We start from the raw sequence: 22,618 nt of genomic DNA, 5'->3' as shown, positions 1-22,618 counted from the left end.
AAAAGCCTGGCGAAGTGAAGTACCACTTTCCAGATATCAGCGTGGGGCTGGGATAGTGGGTGATCACAGGGGAGGGCTGTCAGTCATTGCTTGCCATTTGCATTTGGTGGCATTTCATTGTGTTGACTTCTAGGTAAAAGGCATAAAGCCTTTCTCATGAAGGCTCTTTCCTTGATTAATTAGGAGAGCCTGTTCTCTATGGACAGTGTAGTGGAAATGTCCTGTATTTATGCCTCTAGCATCCTAATCTTGCTTTTTTTTCTTTTTGATGGATATATTCAGAAAAAAAAAACCCCAAAAAATCCTTTTTACTTTAAAACAGGTAAAACATTCCAGGTATTAATAATAAACTTTAAATTAGTAGCTGTTGCTGCAAGGTCAGAACTTAATATTGAGATATAAGCGAGGGGGCTTAAGGCTGTTTAATAGATTCCTAATGATATGCAATTCTTTTTGCACGGAAGTCTAGTAATGAGTTCTTAAAGTGAGATTAGCTGCAGCTAAATCTATATATTTGAAACTCTCAGACTAATTTGAAACTGTTGTGAAAACAAGTGCATGCTGATATAATTACATAATAAACAATACATAAGAATAAGGCTGGCAAATTGCAGAATTACTTTGCTTATAGATAGAATTTCAGACTAATAAATTTAGGATGTAAAATGAAATGCACAAACATAGCACATCAGTTTTGCCGTGGTGTGCTGGCTGCTGTTGAAGTTTCAGTCAAAGTGAATGGTGACTGTTTTTAATTTTTTTCTATTTGCTGTAAATGCAACTTGCATGCAAAAAATGTAAATCAATCTCCCATTTTTTGTCTTCATGACTTGTGCTGTATTTCAATCTTAGAGGTAAAGGGAAACAAGTTTATTTACAGTCAGTGAAATTGCTAACTGTAGAAAAACCTCAGCTCCGTTATTTGTATAATTTTCAGCTTTATGTTCATGAAACACTTAAAAATTGAAGTAGTGATAAATATGATGTTCATGTTTATTCTAAACACATATAGGAAGGTAGCTATAAAAGCCATTAAATTACTCAAGGAACTTCCTTAAAAAGTATTTCTGTACCTTACTCCAAGCACAACACTTCTCTGATGGAAGGAAATTTTAACCAGTGATGGCAGAGTGCACGTAACACTCAGAGGTGAAGTAGTACTGTTCATTCACTAATTGCAAATATGGAAATTTTCAGAAAGTTGACTTGCCTGACAGATATCTCTGTTGATTAACAGAGTTAGAGCTTATATCTCTGTTGATTAACAAAGTTAGAGCTATTGCAGGTAACTAATTAGATTCATATGGGAAAGTAATCATGTGCAGTTAAAAACCTGATGGACAAGGCATGCTGTTTTTTTCTGTTGTTTTTTGAAAATACTGAATCAAGTAACCTTTTTGGAGGTGATTATGCAGTATGACTTACCTAGTTAAAATTCCCCTGTGTTGTTCTGTGAATTCTGTCTCCCAGAACAGGGCCAGCATTTCCTCCCTCACTCTCCCAGTTCTGCCTGAAAGGACTGGCACTGCAGCTGAGGCAGCAGCTCCATGCCTCTGTGTCCCTTCTCACTTGGCACTGCTGCTACCTGCTGCTTCCCAATCACCTTGTGCCCCTTTTCAGTGCACCCTCACAGTTCTTGTTACAAAGGCATTTTTCTCATCTAGACAGCTGTGCATTGGAAGTTTAACGACACAATGTCATTTTACCTCAGTGCCCTGCGCTGTCTATGCATAATGTATGAAAACAGCCATGACTAACTCAGGAAATGTTCCCTTCTTCTGTATTTCTGTCCTGTGAGTATTCCATGTGAGCCCCAACACTCAAGGACATTTCTCAAATTTGTATTTGTTTATTGATAACACTGTAAAGCAAAAGGATGATCAGTGGGTGCACAGCCAGTTCTGAGCATGAAGTGTAACAATTATGAACAGTGATATACCTTCTGTACCTGTAGTATGTTGTATGGCCTATTTTCATGTGGGAACAACAATTTATCAGTTTGCAGCAGTAGTTTAGTTAAATTTTAGCAGCAGACTCATATAAGGTATGCTGCAGTTACCATTAAATTGAAAAGCAAACTTTTTCCATCATTGTCCTTTTTTCTTTAAACCTGTGTACTCACAGAATGCATGAGTTACTTCTGATTGAAAAAGAAGACAAATTTTAAGAGGACAGAAATAGAGCAACATATTTTGTATATTCTTTTCATAAGCAAGTATAATTCCTGGTTTAATCACGTATTAATACAATGTCAGCTTTTTGCCATTTTACATAGCAAATGTTTTTTAGTGTAGTGTATTAAAATTATGCTGAGATTAACCAAATAACTTTCTTTTTTCTTTTTTTTTTACTGAAGGGAGCTACTATTAAAAAGGATGAACATACTGGTGCAATTGTGGTGGCCAGGATAATGCGTGGAGGAGCTGCAGATAGAAGTGGTAAGGTGTTGCTGGTTTGGCACTAGCCATTCAAGTTCTAGAACTCAGAACAAGATGAGATCAAATGGCATATTTTGTAGAAATTAAATACATCACAAGCAGAAGTATTTGGGCTCTGGACAGTTCTCCAAAGTGATAATTCAATACTGCTGAAAGTATGCTGATTTTTTTCCCTAATTCAGTTGCAGCAAGGTATCTTTGAGTTAGTGGATACAGAGGGATTTTTATATATATATTGTGGTTTGTTTCCAATTGATGACATCCACTTATAAATCATAGAATATGCTGAGTTGGAAGGGACCCAGTAGGATCATCAAGTCCTACTCCTGTCCCTGTGCCAGACACCCCAAGAATCACACACCATGATGGGATATGCCAACTTGCTGATGGAGGAACTCGTGGTGCTGACATTATTTTATATTAGAATATCCATTTGGAGTTTCAGCTGGTAGTTTTCAAAATAACAGCACATCTTTGACCACCATAGTTCAGTTTGGGATGCTCAGTGTCTGCAAAAACTTAATCAAGAAGTCCTGAATCATACACTAAGGTGTCTTTTTCTCTGAAGAAAATCTAGGACAGCTGTGTTTCACTCTTAGATGCAGTCATGGAGTAAATCTAGATACACATACATCGATAGATAGATAGATTAGATAGATAGATAGATTAGATAGATAGATAGATTAGCAAGCATTTGTGCCACAAATTAGCACTCCCAGCCTAAGTGATCTTTGCACTACTTGCAGCTGTCTAGCATTAAGAAAGTAGTATGAGTAGAAAAAGAATTGGCACAGATATTTTTCAAACAGCTGCATGAAAGTCTGGAGAAGTTGTAGAGAAGGTGGTACTAATTTTAGGAGGAAGACAGGGAGATGAGTTAACCAACCACCTTATCAAATTTGTCTGAGAGGACAGTAGCTGTTACGTTCACCATATATTCCTGGTTTTAAGTTAGAGCTTAAAGTGTATGAAAGTTGGAGCTTAAAGTGTATGAACAAGGGAGAAACAAGCTGAATGGTAATGGCAGTTTATGTGTAATACATAGCTACAGCTTCACAACTTCTCTTTTTCTTCTGTAGGGCTTATTCATGTTGGTGATGAACTGAGGGAAGTCAATGGGATTCCTGTAGATGATAAAAAGCCTGAAGAAATAATACACATTTTGGTAAATACCAAGCATTTTAAAATTAATTTAGAAGAGTCAAGAAAAAGTAATTAGATTTATGATTTCTACTGTATTTCTTAGAAAAAAAATATATTCTACTATGTCTTTTCTTCCAGTGCCACGATTTACAAACCTGTCATTTCTCTTAGAGTGATTTTCCATGCATTACATATATATGCAATTATAGATTACTTGTAAAGAGTTAAAGACAGTAATATTGCCATAAATATATTGCAGAATGTTGCAGACTTCAGTTTATAATCTACAGATTTAAGGCCCACCATGATCTGTTGAGTTTAATCTATTTTAAATGTATTCATTAATAACTCATTAATAACTCATTGTCACTCCATGTGACAATTAATTAATAATACAAGTACTAGATAGACTGGTATATGAAGATTTTATATGACATTGATTTACAGTATATAGCCATAGATATTATTCTGTCTGTGCTCTTCTAAACTGAAGTCTCTAAAACCAGCCTGATTTCTCATTATTGAAACACTTGGAAATTAGCTAATTTAGACTTTCTCAGAAATATTTAATATTTTTACATCAAAGAAATTGATGAGGTTCATGACAGCTCTGTTATTCTTGCTGTAGGCATTTCTATATACATAAATACCTTGCTGTCCTTCTGAATTGAGTAGCTGTCTCACAGTTTTAGTTCAGTAACCGAGATGATTCATTTCACGTGCTAGCCTGCTGATATTCATTCTTGCTTTATGGTTTCACGTTCCCTACAGAACCATAGCTTCCTTCAAAAATTAATATTTTAAAATGTCTAGAAACAAAATACCACTGGAAAGGTGTGAACAATTTCCCCATTTACCTTTTTGAGGTACAGTATAAACATCAAAAGCTAGTTAGAGCTTGTTTCTAAAGTAACAAAACTATGGATTCCAGCCCTACGGCGGGTGAAATAAGACCTTGGCTGCTGCCTGTCAAACAGTGAGCCTTGGATTGCAGACATGCCAGCAGAAGAATGTCTCAATTGGTAGTGGACAGGCCTGTTTCCATTTTGCTTAAATCGTTGGCTGTCTGTAGCACTCTGCTCGTTTTATGAAACTTGTCGGCTGCATGCAATAGTAGCAGAGCCTCCAACTGATTAGCACTTCCTTCAATAGCAAAATGTCACTGAGGCAGTGGGAATATATTGTGGTTAATAAGTAAAATGCAGCCAGACACACTTTAAGTGGGATATAAGGAAAGATGAATGGATGAGGTGGTTGATGATGGCTAACTTGTGTAAGATTTATAGTGGAGGGCTTTTTTTCCATTTAGTACATGTAGTCTATTCAAATATGTTTTTCTTTTCTAGTTTCTCAAAGTTGCCAAGAGAATAAATCCCCCCCAATAGCTCTATATGATAAATATGGCACAAGCCTGTTTGAATTTTTCTGTAATTTTTTTTTTTTTTTGAAAAATGAAATGTTAGTTCGATTTTTCCAGGGATGTCCAAACTGTGCCAGGAGTCCAGCAGTTGCTTCTAATATGCATATATTTTAGCTGTAGCATTTTCTTCTGCCTTCAGTACAGAAGTGGGACCTCTGACCCATGCAGGTCCCAGTTTTTAACGGTCCATCTGCCCCACCAGAGAAGCAAATAAACCCAAGCATTTCAAGTGGGTATTTTAATTTTTGTAGTACAAAGTTTGGTTAGGTGAAGGTGTCAAACTCCAGAGATCATGCTTGGGAGAGGATAGACTCATTATATTTTTTTTAATTCATTTGAATTTTTTCATCTTCTAAGATTTCTTTGAAATGTATAGCTTAATTCTCAGTGCATTTTCTTTTCAAATGTTCACCAGGCTCAGTCTCAAGGAGCCATTACATTTAAAATTATACCCAGTGTGAAGGAAGAAATGCCAATGAAGGAAGGCAAGGTAAGCAAGACTATTTCAGAAGCCATCACAGTAACTGTTATGCTGAGGATGATATGTATTTTTTGCTTGGATGACAGAACCAAGATTGTGATTTATGCCTGTGGACTCAATTTTTGCAACATGCCAATTTATAGTACACTGTACGCTTCAATACACAGGTGCTGAATTTATGATTGGGTGTAACATGGTTTTTAAGCCTGAACTCTCAGCTGTGTACTTGACAGGTAGTCTTACACCTTTTGCAAGGACCTGGCTTGGTTCCAAGTACTCCTGCCATTGTTCACTAGGTAGAAGACACTCGATAGCATCTTGGTTCAACAGAATCTTCTCTGTTCCTCATATGGGCACACTATGTACCTGCAAAGTCCTGCTTGCCCTGAGTCACAGAGCCTTTAAATCCATTGAGGCTGCAGTTGCAGAAGCAATGAGTTGAACATTCCCGTATGAACTTCCAATGCTAGACATCAATAAGAATGTTTTGCAGCAGTAAATGTTTACATTATTTAGTTCAGTGGTTTTGAACTGTAGAAACAGAAAAGGGATGTACCTTTGGATTGCATTTAATATTTTGATTCTAAAGATAAAACACTCTTTGTTTCAGATGTTTATCAGAGCCTTATTTGACTATGATCCTAATGAAGATAAAGCAATTCCTTGTAAAGAAGCTGGACTTGCTTTCAGAAAAGGAGATATCCTTCAGATCATGAGCCAGGATGATGCAACCTGGTGGCAAGCCAAACATGAAGGTGATGCCAATCCCAGAGCAGGCTTGATCCCTTCAAAGCATTTCCAGGAGAGGTGAGCTACTGAGAAGCATAATTTCATTATTTTTTGAAGAGAATAATAGTCTTATTGCTGAGTTGTTAGGTTAGCGTAGTTGGCATGTGTAATGCTCGTAGATTACATGGGTACAATAAATGTGCATTTGCAGCAGGACAAGTGAACTTGGAAACATGTTGCTGAAATACTCTGGATTTCTTTATTTCTCTGGCTAGAATTGATAATGACAAAAACTGATAGGATAACGCTGATCCAGATTGAAAGAAAAAACATATGGAAAATAGCACATCAGTATCTGCATCCACACTGATGTACTATGCAGGAATAAGAACTGCAGCAGGTTTTGGAGAGCTTACAAAAATTTCAGGCAAGATTTAATTTTTTTAGATTGTGAATGGATTGCATTGTTTTAAGTTAATTTCTTATAAAATCTTTTGGGTATTTTGCAATAGTCTCATGATATTAAGTGTTTATTAATCGCAAATTTGCAGTGAAAACTTGAGTTTGTGTCTTTTCCCCACCACCTCCCATTTTATAGGAGATTTGCACTAAGAAGACCAGAAGTGCAGGTTCAGCCACTGAAAATTTCCAACAGAAAATCATGTAAGTCTGTTAACCTGGAATAGAAATAATACTCCATATCTCTAACCTTATAAAATAGCAGTTTGTTTCAACTATAGGACGCATTTCTCCTGGGCACTACAGCTTCTTGATCCCATTTTATCAATAGGAAAATAAATATAAATAATGTCATTAAAAGCTTTAAAAGTAGCTAGAAACTTTCCCAGCCCTCTGACTTTGTTTTTGAAGTATTGAGCCCAATTAATATTTTGATATGTAGTATTTCAAAGGTTGAAGAATATTCTTATATTTCAAAGGTTGAAGAATATTCTTTTTGTGTTGAAAAAGTACAGAATTGGCTGAACAGTTTATATAATTTGGACTGCACCAACACAGTGAAATTTATATTGAGAGTAAGATAAAAGGTCTGATAGTCTCCCCTTCTCTCGCCCATATAGTTGGTAATTTTTTGTGTCCCATGAAGCAGTAGAATTTTTTAAAAGTCAGAACATTTGTTTCGCTGATACACATTCACAGAATCATTTCTTAATGTTTTTTAAACAAACTCATCCTTAATAGTGTCTGTTTTTAAATACAGTAGTTGCACAATTTAAGAAAAACAACCTCTAAGAAAGCTCATACATTGAAACAAATATTTTCTCTTCACTGGAATTTACATCGACATCTGGGTTAAGTATTATTGCATGTTTTACTTGACCTGTTATTTCTTTCAGTTGTGCAGACTCATAACAAAGTCAGCAATGTAAGAAACTATCACACTTCAGTAGGATCTAAATCTTAAATACAAACATGATTGTGAGTTCAACTAGAAGTATTCAGAAAGCGGTCTAACATTTCCAATCACCTTTCATTATCTAACAATGAAAGAAAAAGTATGGGTACTATGGCAAACAGTGGATGCTGGCGCACTAAGTGCCAAACTAAATGCTTTTAACTTTAAAACTCCTCACCAAGGTTTCTGTTGCAATTTTCCTAACTTCTTGCTATGGTTGTTGTGTTCTGAAGCTTGACAGTAACTGTTATTTTTCTAATAATCTGCGTTTTCTATCTTTCATTCCATTTCACTCTTTGGTTGTGTGCCCTAATGCTATTGTTAACTCCAAAGCCCTTGATTAGCTTTGTAATTACAGTAACAGACATTACAATTGCACTATAGCTTTTCTGTTTACATAGATCTTAGAAACAAGAGGAGCTCCTCCAGCTTGAAGTAAATCTGTTGTTTTTCTAGGTTCTAGGTCAAGGTGCTCTGCCTCAGTTTTGGAAAAGTGTCTGATCCCAGGGTATAGCTATTTCTCTCTGCCCACTGTTCTTGACTCTGGATAATACACTCAACAAGAGCCTTCAATTAAGGTGGCACTGGTGCTTTTGAAGAGGTAAATCAGCTGCTGCAGCAACACTGCATGAATCCTTTTGTAATGGACTGCATCTTTCTAGTGACCTTCAAGTGAAAGGTTTTACAAGATGCATCTCATCCTTCCAAATAGGTAGCCTGAACTTGATTGGGAATTGCCAAAATTACAGCCTAAAGAAGACCCAGAGTACAATGTCTACTGTTGTCTCTGCTTTTTCCACTGACTCCCTTAACTAGCTTAAACAGGGAGAAGAGTTCCTCTCCCCCTTTCTTTTAAAACATGACAGAGCATGAGGGCCAAGCAGTATACCTATTACTGTTCTCTTGTGGAATTTCTTTGAACAAGGCAAGTTCCAGGTAAATACCATCTAGAAGGCAATGGTGCCTTTTGAAGGAGGAAAGACTGCAGAGTAATGTAGGTTTATCATTCTCTCTCTTCCTTTTTTCTTAAGACAGTCTGCTGCTGTATCTGCCAGATTTTCATGGGAACAGGGGAAATGCTGTTCTGAGTAGAGATTTATCCCTTCGTTCAAAGACTAAACATGTTTTTAGTGCTGGGAGGGAATTCAGATCCTTCATAGAGAAGACATTTTAAAGACCAGAATTCAGCTGTAGAAAAACTGTTGTGACTAGGATGTTGCTCAAGTTGCTCTCAGGAAAACCTTCCACTTGCTTGGATTTTCAAGAAGATTCTTCTGGGAAGCTCTGCACCTCTGTGATCTTTCTAAAGTTAATCAGTTTTTTTGTTTTACCAAGCATAGCAGTGAAGTTGTGAGATATGGAGGCCATGTCTGTATTTGTGCACAGCAATCATCTTGCCAAAATTGGGACATGCTGGAAAATTATGCATTGCTCAGCTGAACAGCCAGCATTCTGACAGTACCAGAAACATTGTAAGGAAGGTGACATAGAGAACAGGAAATGGGAAAGAACTGCTGGGTTCAGTTTTATTTTTTTTTAGCCCAGGTGTGAAGGTGGGAAATTGATAATGCTTGACTTCTTCAGACTTCTTTTTAATCCTTCATCTTAATATAGGGTTTTCCAGTGTTTGGAAGGGTAATTATGTGGGAAAACATGTTCTGCAGATCATCCTGAACTTGCTGTATATTGAGAAGCTGCTTGCTATTGCAGTGGATTCCATCCAGTCATGTGACCTGAATTTCCTTAGCAGTTTGGAGAAAAAGGGCACTTTGCCAGTTGCTATTCTTATGGTTTTCAAAAAAGATGAAAACCTATTGACTTCAGGAGAGCTGCTGAGAGATGTCCCTTTCCTGACAGGACTGGGAGTTGCACTAGGAAGCTTTCTTGACACCTGGTATGTAGCTGTGGATGTTGGTCTGCTCTGTTCAGTCAACTCACTCCACAAATCCCATGTTTTGCAATGAGGAAAAAACCTTGATACATACCTTTGTTTTTAATAGGGAGAATCAAGGAAAAATATTCTGTTTTCTTGAATACCCAAAAAATGTGAGTCAGCTCTGGTTTCTTAGGTGGGCTTTCAGGGTGGCAGTGTCCTTCTACTTGAAAATTAATCTAAAAATCAGTTAAAATCATATAATATGCAAGAAGTATCCTATAACTTCTTTTTTCCTTTTCTTCTCAAGCCAATTCTGGAACTGGAAAGGATTGTTATATTTGTCTATACAAAGAGCTCTCTGAAACAGTCAAGAACTGTTTATGCTTTGATAATTAAATATGTTTGAAAACCTGAAAGGAGATAGATTGGATGACTTTTGGGAAGCGTTCTTTCTGTTTCCTATTTTGAATTTTTCACTCTTTTCAGCATAGCAATGCATGTAGTTTGCTAATCTTTACACGTATTTGTGTATTATACGCTTGGAAGCAAAATAAAAGTGGGCCTTTTAGGTGATGATCGTATGCATACCCATATTGAGGAAAGAGTAAAAAACCTACAAAACCTTTTCTGCAAGAATTATTTGCACTGAAATAAATCCAGTCTAGTTCTAAGTTACTAAAAGGATCAGTTTTTAATGGAAATGCCAATTCTTATTTTCACTTTAATAGCCAAGTGAACTGTTCCATCATGTGTATGTGTAAATACACATGCCTATCCAGCATTTAGCCCTTTTCTTGAAAGATAAAACATAATAATTCTCACATGGTACCTGTTAAAGTGAAAAACATTTTACATGTCATGTGTGCACTGGAGGAGGGGGCAGAACAATGTACACTCCATATTGAAAGGTAAGTGAAATCATACATTTCCATGTGCAAATGGAGAAGATGCAGAGTTTGATGGTACCTGGGACTGAAGTTGAAAGAAACTGGCAGTGTAGGTGGAACCTGCACTGACAAGAGGAAGATGTAGAAAAAGTAGGAATAAAAAATAAAGGGAAAAGAGAGGAAGTGAAATTTTGTATTGAGGATGAAGAAAAGGAGAAGGAATTGCAACAAGGGCAATGGAAGAACAGATGGACAAAATCTGCCCCTTAGCCCCATTAAGCAAAACCCCACAGAGGATGGGCTTTGATATTATTAGATTAATGCAATTAACAGTATTATGCAGGAGTGTTGCTATAGTCATTGCTATTTGTGCAGTGGTTCAATTGCTTGCTGATTCTGTTTAAATAAAATACTAATATATGTATTTTGTAAAAGTCTTTGAAACAGTGAATGCAAAAATTACTGACAAGAACTCTGACCTGATTTTTTTTGCTATTGTTGGTAGAAAACCTTAGTAAGTTCAACAGTAATATCTGACACGTGAGATAAGTGGCTGTTAGATGTTCAGACCTGCTGATAAGATTGATATGTTAATTCCCAGGCTCAGGGTTAGTGCAGAAGTGATGGAGGAATAACGAACCACTGAAGCATATTCAGCATTTTTTCAGTACTTAACAGCAATGACTTTTCAGCAAAAAGTGGTTTTGTACATTAATACTGTGGGGAAAAGATAGTGGGGAAAAAATTGTAGGAACAGGCAGCATAGGAAAAAAAATAGGAAAATGGAATGAAAGTAAAGGAACAGAGTTGCATGAGATTGTGTGCGTAGGACTAACCCTGCATGTGCTGGAATGGTGAACATGCCATATACCTGAGTGGGTGTGAGGGAACTCTCTGGGATGCAGAGGGAGGTACTGTTGGTGTGTCTGCCTGTGTGCAACAGGCTTTCATGTGTCTGAGCTTGTGAGCCACTGCTGAATGCCAGCTCCACAGAAACCTGCTCACCTGGAATTCCTCAATAATACTTAACAGCATTCCCGGCTTTAGGAGGTCACCTTAGCTTGGACAGCTTTGTCAGCCAGAGATGGTTCTGTGAGTTGTCCTGTTGCTGCATGCCAGCTAAATTGGAGTGACATGAGACTTTGTATGAGGAAGAATTATTTTTTAAATAGCTCCCAGTCTGTTAACTTCAATACAAAGACTGCTCATGCTCTGACTGTAATAGATATTGCCAACAGGTTTGGTCATTCTTGCATGTGTAGACTACGTTAATTTGTAGGCACAAGTGCTAAACTGTTTTTTTAAGGAACAAAAAATCTTTTCATAACAACCAAACAACTTACTATTCTGCAGTTGTTATAAACTGCAGTTATCAGCCAAATTATATTCCTTCAGCATAATTTTGCTTTCACAGTGGTTACTCTGTTTATTCTTATGTTATGTATGTGTTGTCTCTGGTATGAAAATTGCTGGTAACTTTATATTTTATACTAGCGTAGCCTGTAAGCTCTGTTAGCTTGTGCACTGCATTCATATGTGTACATGTACATCCATACCCTGTGTACAGTTTAATATATGTTTGTAGCATATATGACAGAGTTGTTCAGAGATGTCTTTTTCATGAAAATACATTTGTTCTGTGTATTTAATGCTAAATGTAAATACTTACTGTGATAAAGCCGTCACCATATAGTTTTTCTAAGGCTTAAAACCCATTTTACTTTCAATTTTGATTTACCATATATGACTGGCATTGTATGAGCAAGAGGAAAGACTTAACTGCAGCCAAATGGTGTTCATTCAAACCCAGTTTACCCATAGTTGAGTGTCTTTTGAATTGAAGATTGTGTTCTGCCAACAAAAAAATTTTAACAGGCTAAAAGAATAAATGTTTTGTACAACTTGTGTTTGAAGACCAAACATTTAGGATAAATGTATATTAGGATTCTTTTGCTTGTTATAATTGCTGCACAATCTTAACTCTGCCTTTCTTCTCAGTATTTTTCTGTGTTCATATTTGAAACTTGATTGCCCACCTGCAGATAGTTACGAGTATATAAAAAAAATAAACCAGACCTATAAATTAGCACATTAGCATTTTTGTTCAGAAGTCTCCTGTCCTTACAAATCTTAACTTCCTACTACCACAGAGAAATTAAGGAAACCGGAAGCTGGATGTCATTTGAGTCCAGGTCACGTGAGACAGAACTGGAAATGGATCTGTCCTTCACTGCAAGACCATCCTTCTTCATTTTCCAAATTATCTTCGTAGAGATACTGTTACCTGATGGTTTTATGAGAGAATTAAATTAGATCATCTTAAATTTCCTATTGCATGAACTTATATGTATCATTCAATCTACAAAACTCCATAGGATAAAAACCTGCAAAACAGTAAAAATGTTGATTGCTATGTGGGACTGTTCATCACTAAAAAATCAAGACTGCTTAATAAGGTAGAGCATTGTCCCAAAGTAAAGTATAGTTTAAGGAATAATGCAACTTTTTTGTGATAAGAAACTAGAACAGAGCTGCTGGGTCTAATTTTAGATTGAGAAACATCTAAGTAAAATTGCTTGGTGGAAATATTTTTGAAAGAAAATCAACAAAAGCTAAAATTCTTAATCTGGTGCTGGACTGTTCCAAAGAGTTGAGAATGCTCCTGGAAGTGGCCCTGGTTTTGAGCTTCCTAAGTAGTATAATTTAGGTGAGGCCCCCAAAACCAAATCTTGATTACATTTCAGTTAAAATACATACAAAAACACAGTGTATGCGATACTGGTTTTCATTGTTATAGTTTAGCATTATTGGCTACGCTGAAATCTTTCTAAAATGAATAAAACCACCTACTTCTTAAGCTTCCATTGCACTTGTGTTTCCTATTTCTTTTTTCCCATTTGTCTTGTTACAGCTTTGTTGTTGTTTCATAAACCTGTTTCATGACTATTTTCTTTGGAACTTCCTCTCCCTTCTTACCACAATATATTTCATTGATTGTATTTCTTGTTTTCTCTGTGTTTTATTTGCTCGATGTTGCCTTATGGTTTGGGTTTGGTTTTTTTTTCATTTTGTCGTTGCTTTTGTTTTCCTACTTCCCATCAGATTTCCTCCTCTTCAGTCCATGACCTCTTTTAGTCTTTAATTTTTCCCTTCTAGATGAAGATCTCTATTTCCTTTCTCAGCCCACTTCAACTTAGTGAAACTGTATTGAAAAACTGTATAGTTTTTCATGTCTCAGAACTTTGGAACTTTGGACACTTACTTGCTGCATGCATACAACTGCTCCAGATGCACAGAGCTGTATTTAGTAGTGAATCACAATACAAAGTTTCCTGGCAAGTCACCTCTGACTTTACTAGGGACAGGCAATAGCCCTGGTAAAATTCCTTGTAAAGTTCAAACTGGGAGCTACATGTTGATGACTGTTTATAGCTGCATTAAGCTATGAAAACCCAGTGATTTCCAAGATATTTTCATTACAGACTGTTATTTTCAACCTTAAAAGTAGCCCAAGAAAGTTAAGAGCAGTATTAAGAAGGAAGATTTTTAACAAAACACAAAAAGTTCAAAACTCCTTTACTTTATCTCAGCATTAAACCTCAGCTTGTAGACATTTTGGCTTGTGCTCTCTGGGATCAGCTGACTCACTTGGGAATCCTAATGTCTTTCATTTATGGATAAGCATGTTCCCTTTCCTGGCAGGGGTAGCCCAGAAGCCTGGATTCCTTTCAGCTGTTCTCAGCCCTGATGCTGTAACTTCACCATCTACCACACCTGCAGGACTCCTGTGAGTTCTGCAGTGGTCAGGCTTGAGCGAGTGTACACCTGTTCAGACCTCTGTCCATGTGTACACACAGACCTTCTTTGCTCCTGCTCTGGTTTTTCATGTTCATAAATGAGGACTTACCTGTTACCATTGTTAAAATACCAGACAGTATTTTAAAATGCACACTCACTAGTTAAGTCAAATAATTTTCTTGAATTCAGGAGACTTTTAAAATCTATTTATATGAACTGGTGTTGAGCATTAGTGACTTGTTTTCAGGAGATACATTGTAGTCTACTGAAAGTCATGGAAATGGAAATATAGAAAAACTTGGACATTACAGAGAAGGAGAAAAGAATTAGTACCTGGAAGCCAGCCTGCCATTCCAGATCCAGCTTTAGGGCATTTGTCAAGAACTGGGAGCTTTTAAAGTCAAGAGAGGAAAATGGATCCAGTGCTTTCACTTTTAACTCACAAAACTGTCTACACTCTTTTAAGACACCAGATGTGGTCAACCAAGCAGTGTTCACCTTAGGGGACTTCCCAGCCAACTTAAACCATATGGTCACCTTGACCATAGAAATAAACTTTAAATAAGATTCAAAAAAGTCTTCCAAATTTGTATTTTAAAATGTAAGTCCTCAAGAAAAATGGTACCAAGAAATGATTGTACAAAACATTATTTTTCCTGCAGCAAAAGAGACTCTTAATTTCATGATGTGGAATGAGAAAAGCTCTTCCATGTGGTCATATATGCAGGGGAATTTTGACCTAGTTTTTATTTTGTACATTAGTTATGCATAAAAGGTTGTAAAATAGCTCTTGAATAATTTTTCACACTCTGAGAAAAGACATGCTTCATGGAAAGTCTTTGAAATAATTATATTTTAAGCCTATTTATTCACATTTTAAAGGAAATTTGAATGAAAGGTAGATTGTTAAATCTCTCTATAAATCTTAACCTTAGTATGTATTATCTTTGTGCACAGAACTCCATTATATTTATCTTTCTTTTCTGTATAACCCAAAAGATGATTAGAAAAATGTATGTTTTCTACTATCAAGGCAGCAGAAATTTATTGATTTACTATAGGTAAGGAGAAAGTCTTAAGTAGATCTATTATATTAGGATAATGTCAGAGAAAAGATTACAAGAGTATATAAATTCTTCCAGCATGTTTTCAGCTGCAATTGTAGACTTAAAAAAAACAAGACAAAACAAAAAAACAAACCAACAAACAAAACCAACCAAACAGAAAAGCCATAACCAAAAAAGCCTCTTCAAAATCCAGCTCCACGGGCAGTACCAGCTGTTACTGTAAGTGCAAAAAAATACTGAGATTGTGTTCATGGTAGTGTTTCCTAGAAATTCTAGATTAAGATTGATTGATTTGAACTAACAAACTTTACATTTAATACCAAAGAGATCGTCCATGACAACTGGGTAAGGTCATTGCTACCAAATGAATAGTGGAAGAATCTCATATGGGAAGTTTAAAGTGCACGTAGTATTTCAATGCCTTTTTACGTCCTTTTCTGAGTGCAGTTAAACTCAGTACTGGTATGTTGGTATATGCCTCAATTTAATAGGTGCTGTCAAGAGAATTTGAGAGTAGCTTACATACCTGAATTTTTTCCTATTTATGAAGTATTAAACAATAATACTTTGTCTTTTTGGCTGTTCTAAGATGAGGAAGCGGTTGAGTGTGGTAGGTGCATTTTTCTTTTTCGATTTAACTTTTCTTTCTTAGGTTATGTTTTCACTCAATTTAATTATTTCCTTTCCTATTTTTCCTTTGTGCTTCTCAGAGGAAATTGAAGGTACATGTATAAAAGTTTCCCTGAATAGCCCAATAATTTTATTTAGAGAACATGTGTTTAGAATTAAATTGAATATAGTCCAATCTTTCTAAGAGATGTTATACCTATGATGCTTTTATATTGCCACCAAATACATTGAATCATGTTTTAAAGTAGATAAAAATACCAGAATATTCCTAGTTGCTTCATTTAATGATCAGTAATTTGAACTATTGTTTTAAACTGCTTTCTCTCTCTTGAACTTCTGCAAGATAGGTATAGAAAAGTAGTATGATAGAATAATACTAGCAGCACTTGGGTGGGCTGGGATGGAAAGAGATGGTTCTGAGTTAATTTCATGGCCATCAGAGGTCTTGCGTTTCTAATTAATACTGACAGACTATTTCTCTGAGATGGTAGAAAGTTCATCTATGTGGTATCATCGTTACTGTTTTCCCTCTGAGTGTAGCCAGTTACTGTTATGTTTGCAGCATATGTTAAAGTAATAGCAGCTGATCTCTTGTGGTTTTTTGTTTGGTTGGTTGGGGTTTTTTTGGTTTTTTTTTTACTTAAGAGGCTTTTGTTTATAAAAGCATTAGAAATTGTAGCTCATATTTTTGATCAAAGGGCTTCTGGCATGTAAAAATATACATTATAGCTATTTTATATTAAATGAGAGGATGTGTTTTTGATCAAAAACCTTTCTGTCTAATCCAGTGAGCCAAAATTTAAAGCTAAAGTCTGATAATGTATAGTTTACAAAAAAGCTTGATTTACATCAGATCGTTTTGCTTTCTTTTAAGTGGCATATTTTCTATTAACTGATAAAATGTGAATAATACAGTGTTAGAATTCTTTTTAGAATGGTTGTTGTCATCACAACTTTTGCTTGAAAAGGTAAAAAGATCAGTGTGCATGCTGCAAAATCCAAGAATATCTCCAGCTAAAATATAAAACAATAAATATTGTTTTATGTTTTTAAGAAAATGGCTTATTGAAGGCTTTTTAATGCTATGCTTTGTACAGTTGTCATTTTTAAAATAATTTCTTCTGTATTTTTTGCTGGGCTTCTAACTATTCTGCTTTATTTCTTGGCTTTATTCTGTATGCTTTTACCCTTCGTCCAGAAGATGCTGAATGTTCTGGTCACAACAGTGGATCCTATCTAGGTGAGCAATTGGTTACAAAAGACGATTTTTTTCCTTTCTTTCAGCTTCTTTTCCCTGGAGCTACTGTGTCCACTTTGCTTTTGGGGGTAATCTGCATACAAATGTCCTTAATCTGCATGACAAATGCATGAATATTAAGGTTTTAAACATGGCTCATTGGATTTGACATAAAGGGTTTATGTAGTGTATGCCTTTACCTGGTTAAACATGGGCTACTAAAATACTGGTTTGATTTTAAAGTCAAAATTTTTAAAGTACATGAAGTAAGCAAAGTGTTTAATGAAACAAAAAGGTTACTGTATCATGAAAAATTTGAGTAATTATTTTAAAGCACTTTCAAGGTTTTATTCAAGTTTTGTGTACACATTTTTTCTTTGTACATGTCTATCTAACCACTTTGGGAGGATTCAGTGAGAATACAGAGTAAATTTGCAGGCACCAGTTCTTTTTCCACATTACAAATATAATAAGTCATAATAACTCAGTAGCTTCAATCTAGCTTTAAAGCTAGTCTGAGCTCAATGTATCATTGCAGGGAGTGGGAAAGAGGAGGGGAAAGAGTCCTTTGGCTTCAGTTTCAAGATTCCAAATTTCAAACAAACGTAACATTTAAAAAAGGTGAATGTTCCATGATATGTTTCAACTTTTTAATTTGTGCCATTTTGAAAGCTATGTAAAAATATTTTAGTTGAAACTGTCCAGAATTCCTGCCAGCTGGAGGCTGGCTGGAGCAGATTTTGTGGCAACCAGCCCTTTTCCCAAGACTTTCATCCTCCTACTACAAGAGGAGTGGGAAGAAACTTGTTGAAGTACTTGAGTACATCCAAGCCATTGGGTTCACCAGTGCTGTAAACTGGAGTTGGTTTTCACATTGTGCTTTAATGGTTTTAAATGTGGTATATAAACTACATCAGGTATACACAAAGTATATATAATTGAAAGAACTTTGACCTTTTTACAAAACCTTAGTGTGGTATAATTCCATCATGTGTTTGTGGAACTCGTGGTCATCTGATCATGTTGCAAATACACATCTTACCTTTGTTAAGTAATCAACTAAGTTAATGTTGAATTGTAATTGTATTGAAATATTGAGTATGTTTGGAAAATGATAATTTGGATGTGATTCCAGATGAAATTAATTTTCCTTATCAAATAATTTCTTTGAAACAGGAGCAACACTCTCCCATGAATTGTTAGGGTGAGACTATCATGGTTTTGCAATCAGATCTTAGTGGGCTGCTGCTTTATTTGAGAATGAAGGTAGCTAAACAGAATCCACCTTTTCTTGGTGCTGTAGCCTTTTTCATGGAAACGTTTTGGTCCATAGTTAGCAAAAAGACATGGCGATCTTGGGAAGGAGGTGTCTTGAGGAAGAAGCTACTGTTGTCCCAGAAGCAAAGGACAAAAAATCAAGATGGGTATAGTTCACTTAGGCAAAACTTTACAAAAATTATTCAGAATTATTAAGTACAGTTCAGGCAATGGTTTCTTTCTTGGGAGCTTCCATATAGTGGCATGCTGCCATCAGTCCAGAGGTGGTACCTTCAGCCTTCTCATGCTGGGTATGTGCTTTTGGAATGAGATGTCAGAGAGGAGAGTCAGAAGGCAGTAAAACTAGGGCCAGTTTTGGAGTAAGGACACAAGTATATTCACTGATTGTGAGTAAGTAGCTTTTTGATTTAGAAATTAGAGGTTCCTTGGAGCTCTTCACTAAGGATCATTCGTTAAAAAAGCAGGTAGGTTTTTGAAAGTTGATGTTACCATTCTTTTGCATGCAGTAACAGGACACAGTGATTTATAAATCAAACTGTCTCATGCACTTCAGTGTCTCCTTGTTTCACAAACCATATATATGGCTCTGGCACTTCAATCCATGAACCAGATTATTCTGTGAACATCTGACCCTCTCTGAAAGGATATGTACTTCAGACCACTTACAAGGTGGTCATGAAGAGCACAGGAAGAGAGTGTTCAGAAGGCAGAATGACTGAACCATTTGGGGTCAAATCTTTTATATCCAAGGTTATACTGCTATTAATTTGAACCCTCTCCTCTACAGTGACTCAGATAAATGTAATGATTTTTCACCAAATTCTAATATTTAAGTCACAGTATAGTATTGTATGTTTCTGCTGTAATTTCCTGAGGAATTGTTGAGGAAAAAGTTAGGAGTTTGCCTTTGCCAAGCTTAAATTCTAGTTACATTGCTTGAACCTTTATGAACATACAGTAAATATAGATGAATGTCATCTGTTTACTATTCTCAATTTCATCTTTAAAATCCAGACATAATCTAAATTTTTATTAACCCTGTCTAAATGTGCAAGCTGGGAATCAGTCCAGAAGCAAACAGAGTAAGAAGTCTGCTCTGTGTTTGTGCAGTTCTGTGTAACAATAGAAATCCTCAGTATATGAGCCAGTGTAAAAAAATACCAATATTTTGGGGGAAAAAGAATATCCAGAAATATCTAGTAAAAATGTTATGTTCATACAAACCTAGATAATGACCGTGGTACCAAACTTACTTTTGTCAGTAATATGAATACAAAGGGTGCTCTTAAATGCATTTACAATTAAATAGAAGTTGTTCACTCTATGATGACATTAAATTCCGTGAAGCACATATGTAATATAAACACGTACTTAAGTACTTGTTTTAATGAATGAAAATTAACAAAAGCCTGTGGAAGTGCTTTTTAACATTCTGGAGCCTTACTTGTGAATTCATGAAGCATGCATGAATTTATATTTTATTATTTCCTGTTAGTGTAGTTTCTCTGAACTTGAGAAATTTACTTTCTGGTGTTATTAGTATATTTGGACTGAAATTTACACAACATAGTTGCAATCTACTTATTCAGAATTATGTCATTAAATGTAAATAAGCACATCTATTTACATCATCATCCTTTTAAAATATTGCGAGGGGGGCAGGTTCACACATTGCCTGTTTTCAGTTTGGATTTCTGTGTGAGGCCCCAGTGGATTTCTCTGTGTAAGTGTAAGGATGTTGTTCTGAGATGACGAAATGTGTACTGCTAAGGGTTAAAAGAATAATCAAACTTTTCTGCTAAGGTGTTTTTTTAATTCTTAGAGATCTAAGTGGTTTCTCTTGGATTGTTGGGCCTTAATTAAGTTTATTAGTATTTTATTTTTATTTCATATTGAGAAATATTATAAGTTTTGAAGACATCAGTAGTTTGAGAACATTTGTTCTTAATATTTTCTTCCCTGAGCCTGCTCTTATTTCACCAGATCTGTTACATTCCAGCAGTAGTTTATGGGTTTGCATGTTCAGTAAGCTTCTAGTTGTGTAGCTGTAACCAGTGAGCTGGTGCAAGCTTCTGAGTGTTCAGGAAATTATGTCGCTTTAGTGACAGAATTTTCCCCTTTTATTTTATAGTCTGCATACTTGGCAACTAAGGTTAATCTCTGCTGATATCCATATTCCACAGACAGTGTAGCCTGCAGCTCCTTTCATATTCATCAAGTTTTATATTATCAAATATTATCAAATATTCTAGGCAAGCAATACTTTTTCCTTTTCTTCTTTATAGAAATATACTTTTAAATTACCTAATGATACCTAAATAATTTTATAGAAACTTTTTCTGTTGCATATTAGTATTTGGTTTGGTTCTCCGTAGTAATTGTCACTACATTTTAAATGATGCTCTATTGTTAATTTAAATATATGGAGTTTGGTTTTCATGTTTTCAAAACTATAAAATATGCAAACATTAGTAGAATATTTTTTGCCTTTTCATAAATGTTTTTATTCCTTACAAGTACAATAATATTGTTTCAGTTCAGCCTAATACTTTTGTGCAGTCATAGTTCCCAACATAAAATGCAATTACAAATGCAGACATACAATAGAAAATATTTATTAACATTTCTATAAAATAGCTTCTAGGTCACAGTAAAGTTAAGCCATGTATGAGAGGACATGTAATGGCAGATGATGAGCGATGAAGAATGAAGATGCTTTCAGGAATGCAGCAGCAGTACCATAAAAGTGTTCGACATATTTGAAACAGTGTCATCCTTACTCTTGGAACTGTATGTTTTAAAACTGCTGTTTTAAAGCAAGGTTTCTTGAGTTACTGTATGGGGCTATTCAGATGGACTTCGAGGAATAGTTTAAAACACTTTCATATTTACAATAGTCATAAAGTGGCGAAGCAAACAGCGTATCACAAACTTAATAGTCAGTAGTTGTACAGAGCATCTTCACCAGCACACTGCAGAGAAGTCAGCCTTACTTTGTCTTCTGTATTTGTCTCACGTTTGTTCCTTTTAATTAGTATATTTTATTTTCTGTAACATCTAAGTCCTGGTTGAACTTCTTGTTGAGCTTTCTTAATATATAGGACAATATTACTATTTTCATTTTACCAATGAGTTTCAGTGGCAGAAATATTTATTCAAAGAAATGCATGTTAGCAGTGGAATCATATCACCTGAGTCTTTGTTATGTTTTCTGTGGAGCCTGTAAAAGTGACAAGGGAAAAATCAGACTGCAGACAGCACTGAAAGATTTTCTCCTTTTTGAAGGAATAAAAGAAATAAAAATTATTAAATAGTCCACCACCTGGTAGTTTGGTAACAAAATCTGAGTAAATTGGTTGGAGAAAAGAGGAACAACTTAGAAATGTTCATACTAAAACCTAAAAGCGGGGATTGAATTTATATGAAGACTTTGCAGAAAAAATATTTTTCCTAAAGATTGCACAGTTCACCATTTAAGTGGAGGTTGAGAAGCTGTTCTAATGGCATTTTGAGACAGCTGATCAGGGGCACAGAGCTCTTGTAACTGTAAGTTCAACACCAAACTGGAACGGAGACCATTGATTTAGCTTCATTTGGTCGTTATCCTTACTTTTTGCCTTTTCCAGGTATGTGGATTCTTGTTCTTGTAGCAAAGCTCTTACTTTTGTAAACCATTTCATAGTCAATGGTGAAGAATTATTCTTTTTTTTTTCTCTATTTTTTCTTTTTCCATAAAATGATTATACAGAAAAAAAAATGCAACAAACAGAATAATTTTCAGCTTTTTGGGAAACTTCTTCTGTTGGTTTTTGTCTTTTGTGGAGCATTTTAGATGAGGCCTCAGGAAACTTGTAACTCACTTCCTGTGTCTGTAGTCTGTATTGCTAAAGCTACTTTTCTGTATATAGCTGTCTCAAATCATAACTACAGGCATAGTTATGATCAAGAGAACATCCTTGTGTCATGATGGACTTCACCATAGGGAAGGCAAGATCTCCCAGGCCCTCTTGTGGGTGTGTAAGCTCTCCAGCTGGGCATTTCTCTTTCTGACTGCAGTCACTTCAGTGTTAGTGTTCTCTAAATAACAAAATAATGTAACCCAGTTTATTTCATTATGTTTTCATAGCTCATATTTTGATGTTTTTTCTATGCCAGCCCACATCCTACTTAGTCTAGACTATACTTCTTGAAAATATCATCTCCCCTTTCTGTGGATGCTA

At 35.6% G+C, this 22,618-nt stretch overlaps 1 protein-coding gene across 9 annotated transcripts in view; it reads left to right on the top strand.

Annotated features, from left to right (window-relative positions):
• MPP7 (membrane palmitoylated protein 7) overlaps positions 1-22,618 on the top strand; it is a 158,979-nt gene that overhangs the window by 118,679 nt on the left and 17,682 nt on the right. For 5 of the 9 annotated variants that reach the window (XM_042044616.1, XM_042044612.1, XM_042044614.1 and 2 more), the window contains 8 exons: positions 2,357-2,438; positions 3,518-3,603; positions 5,417-5,491; positions 6,093-6,289; positions 6,810-6,874; positions 15,843-15,863; positions 15,964-15,975; positions 17,082-17,123. In XM_042044616.1, the coding sequence (XP_041900550.1) occupies positions 2,357-2,438; positions 3,518-3,603; positions 5,417-5,491; positions 6,093-6,289; positions 6,810-6,874; positions 15,843-15,863; positions 15,964-15,975; positions 17,082-17,123 (580 nt within the window). Of the gene's footprint in view, positions 1-2,356; positions 2,439-3,517; positions 3,604-5,416; positions 5,492-6,092; positions 6,290-6,809; positions 6,875-15,842; positions 15,864-15,963; positions 15,976-17,081; positions 17,124-17,167; positions 17,210-22,618 lie in introns of all 9 variants that reach the window. The other 4 variants (XM_042044613.1, XM_042044618.1, XM_042044619.1 and 1 more) reach the window with 4 other exon arrangements.

Source organism: Corvus kubaryi, unplaced genomic scaffold (genome assembly GCF_017639235.1).
Source record: "Corvus kubaryi isolate FWS band 111438036 unplaced genomic scaffold, C.kubaryi_AGA036_p1.0 37398, whole genome shotgun sequence".
In the NCBI taxonomy this organism is placed as follows: domain Eukaryota; kingdom Metazoa; phylum Chordata; class Aves; order Passeriformes; family Corvidae; genus Corvus; species Corvus kubaryi.
The sequence above is the reverse complement of the archived record's forward strand: the minus strand, read 5'-3'. Positions and strand labels throughout refer to the sequence as shown.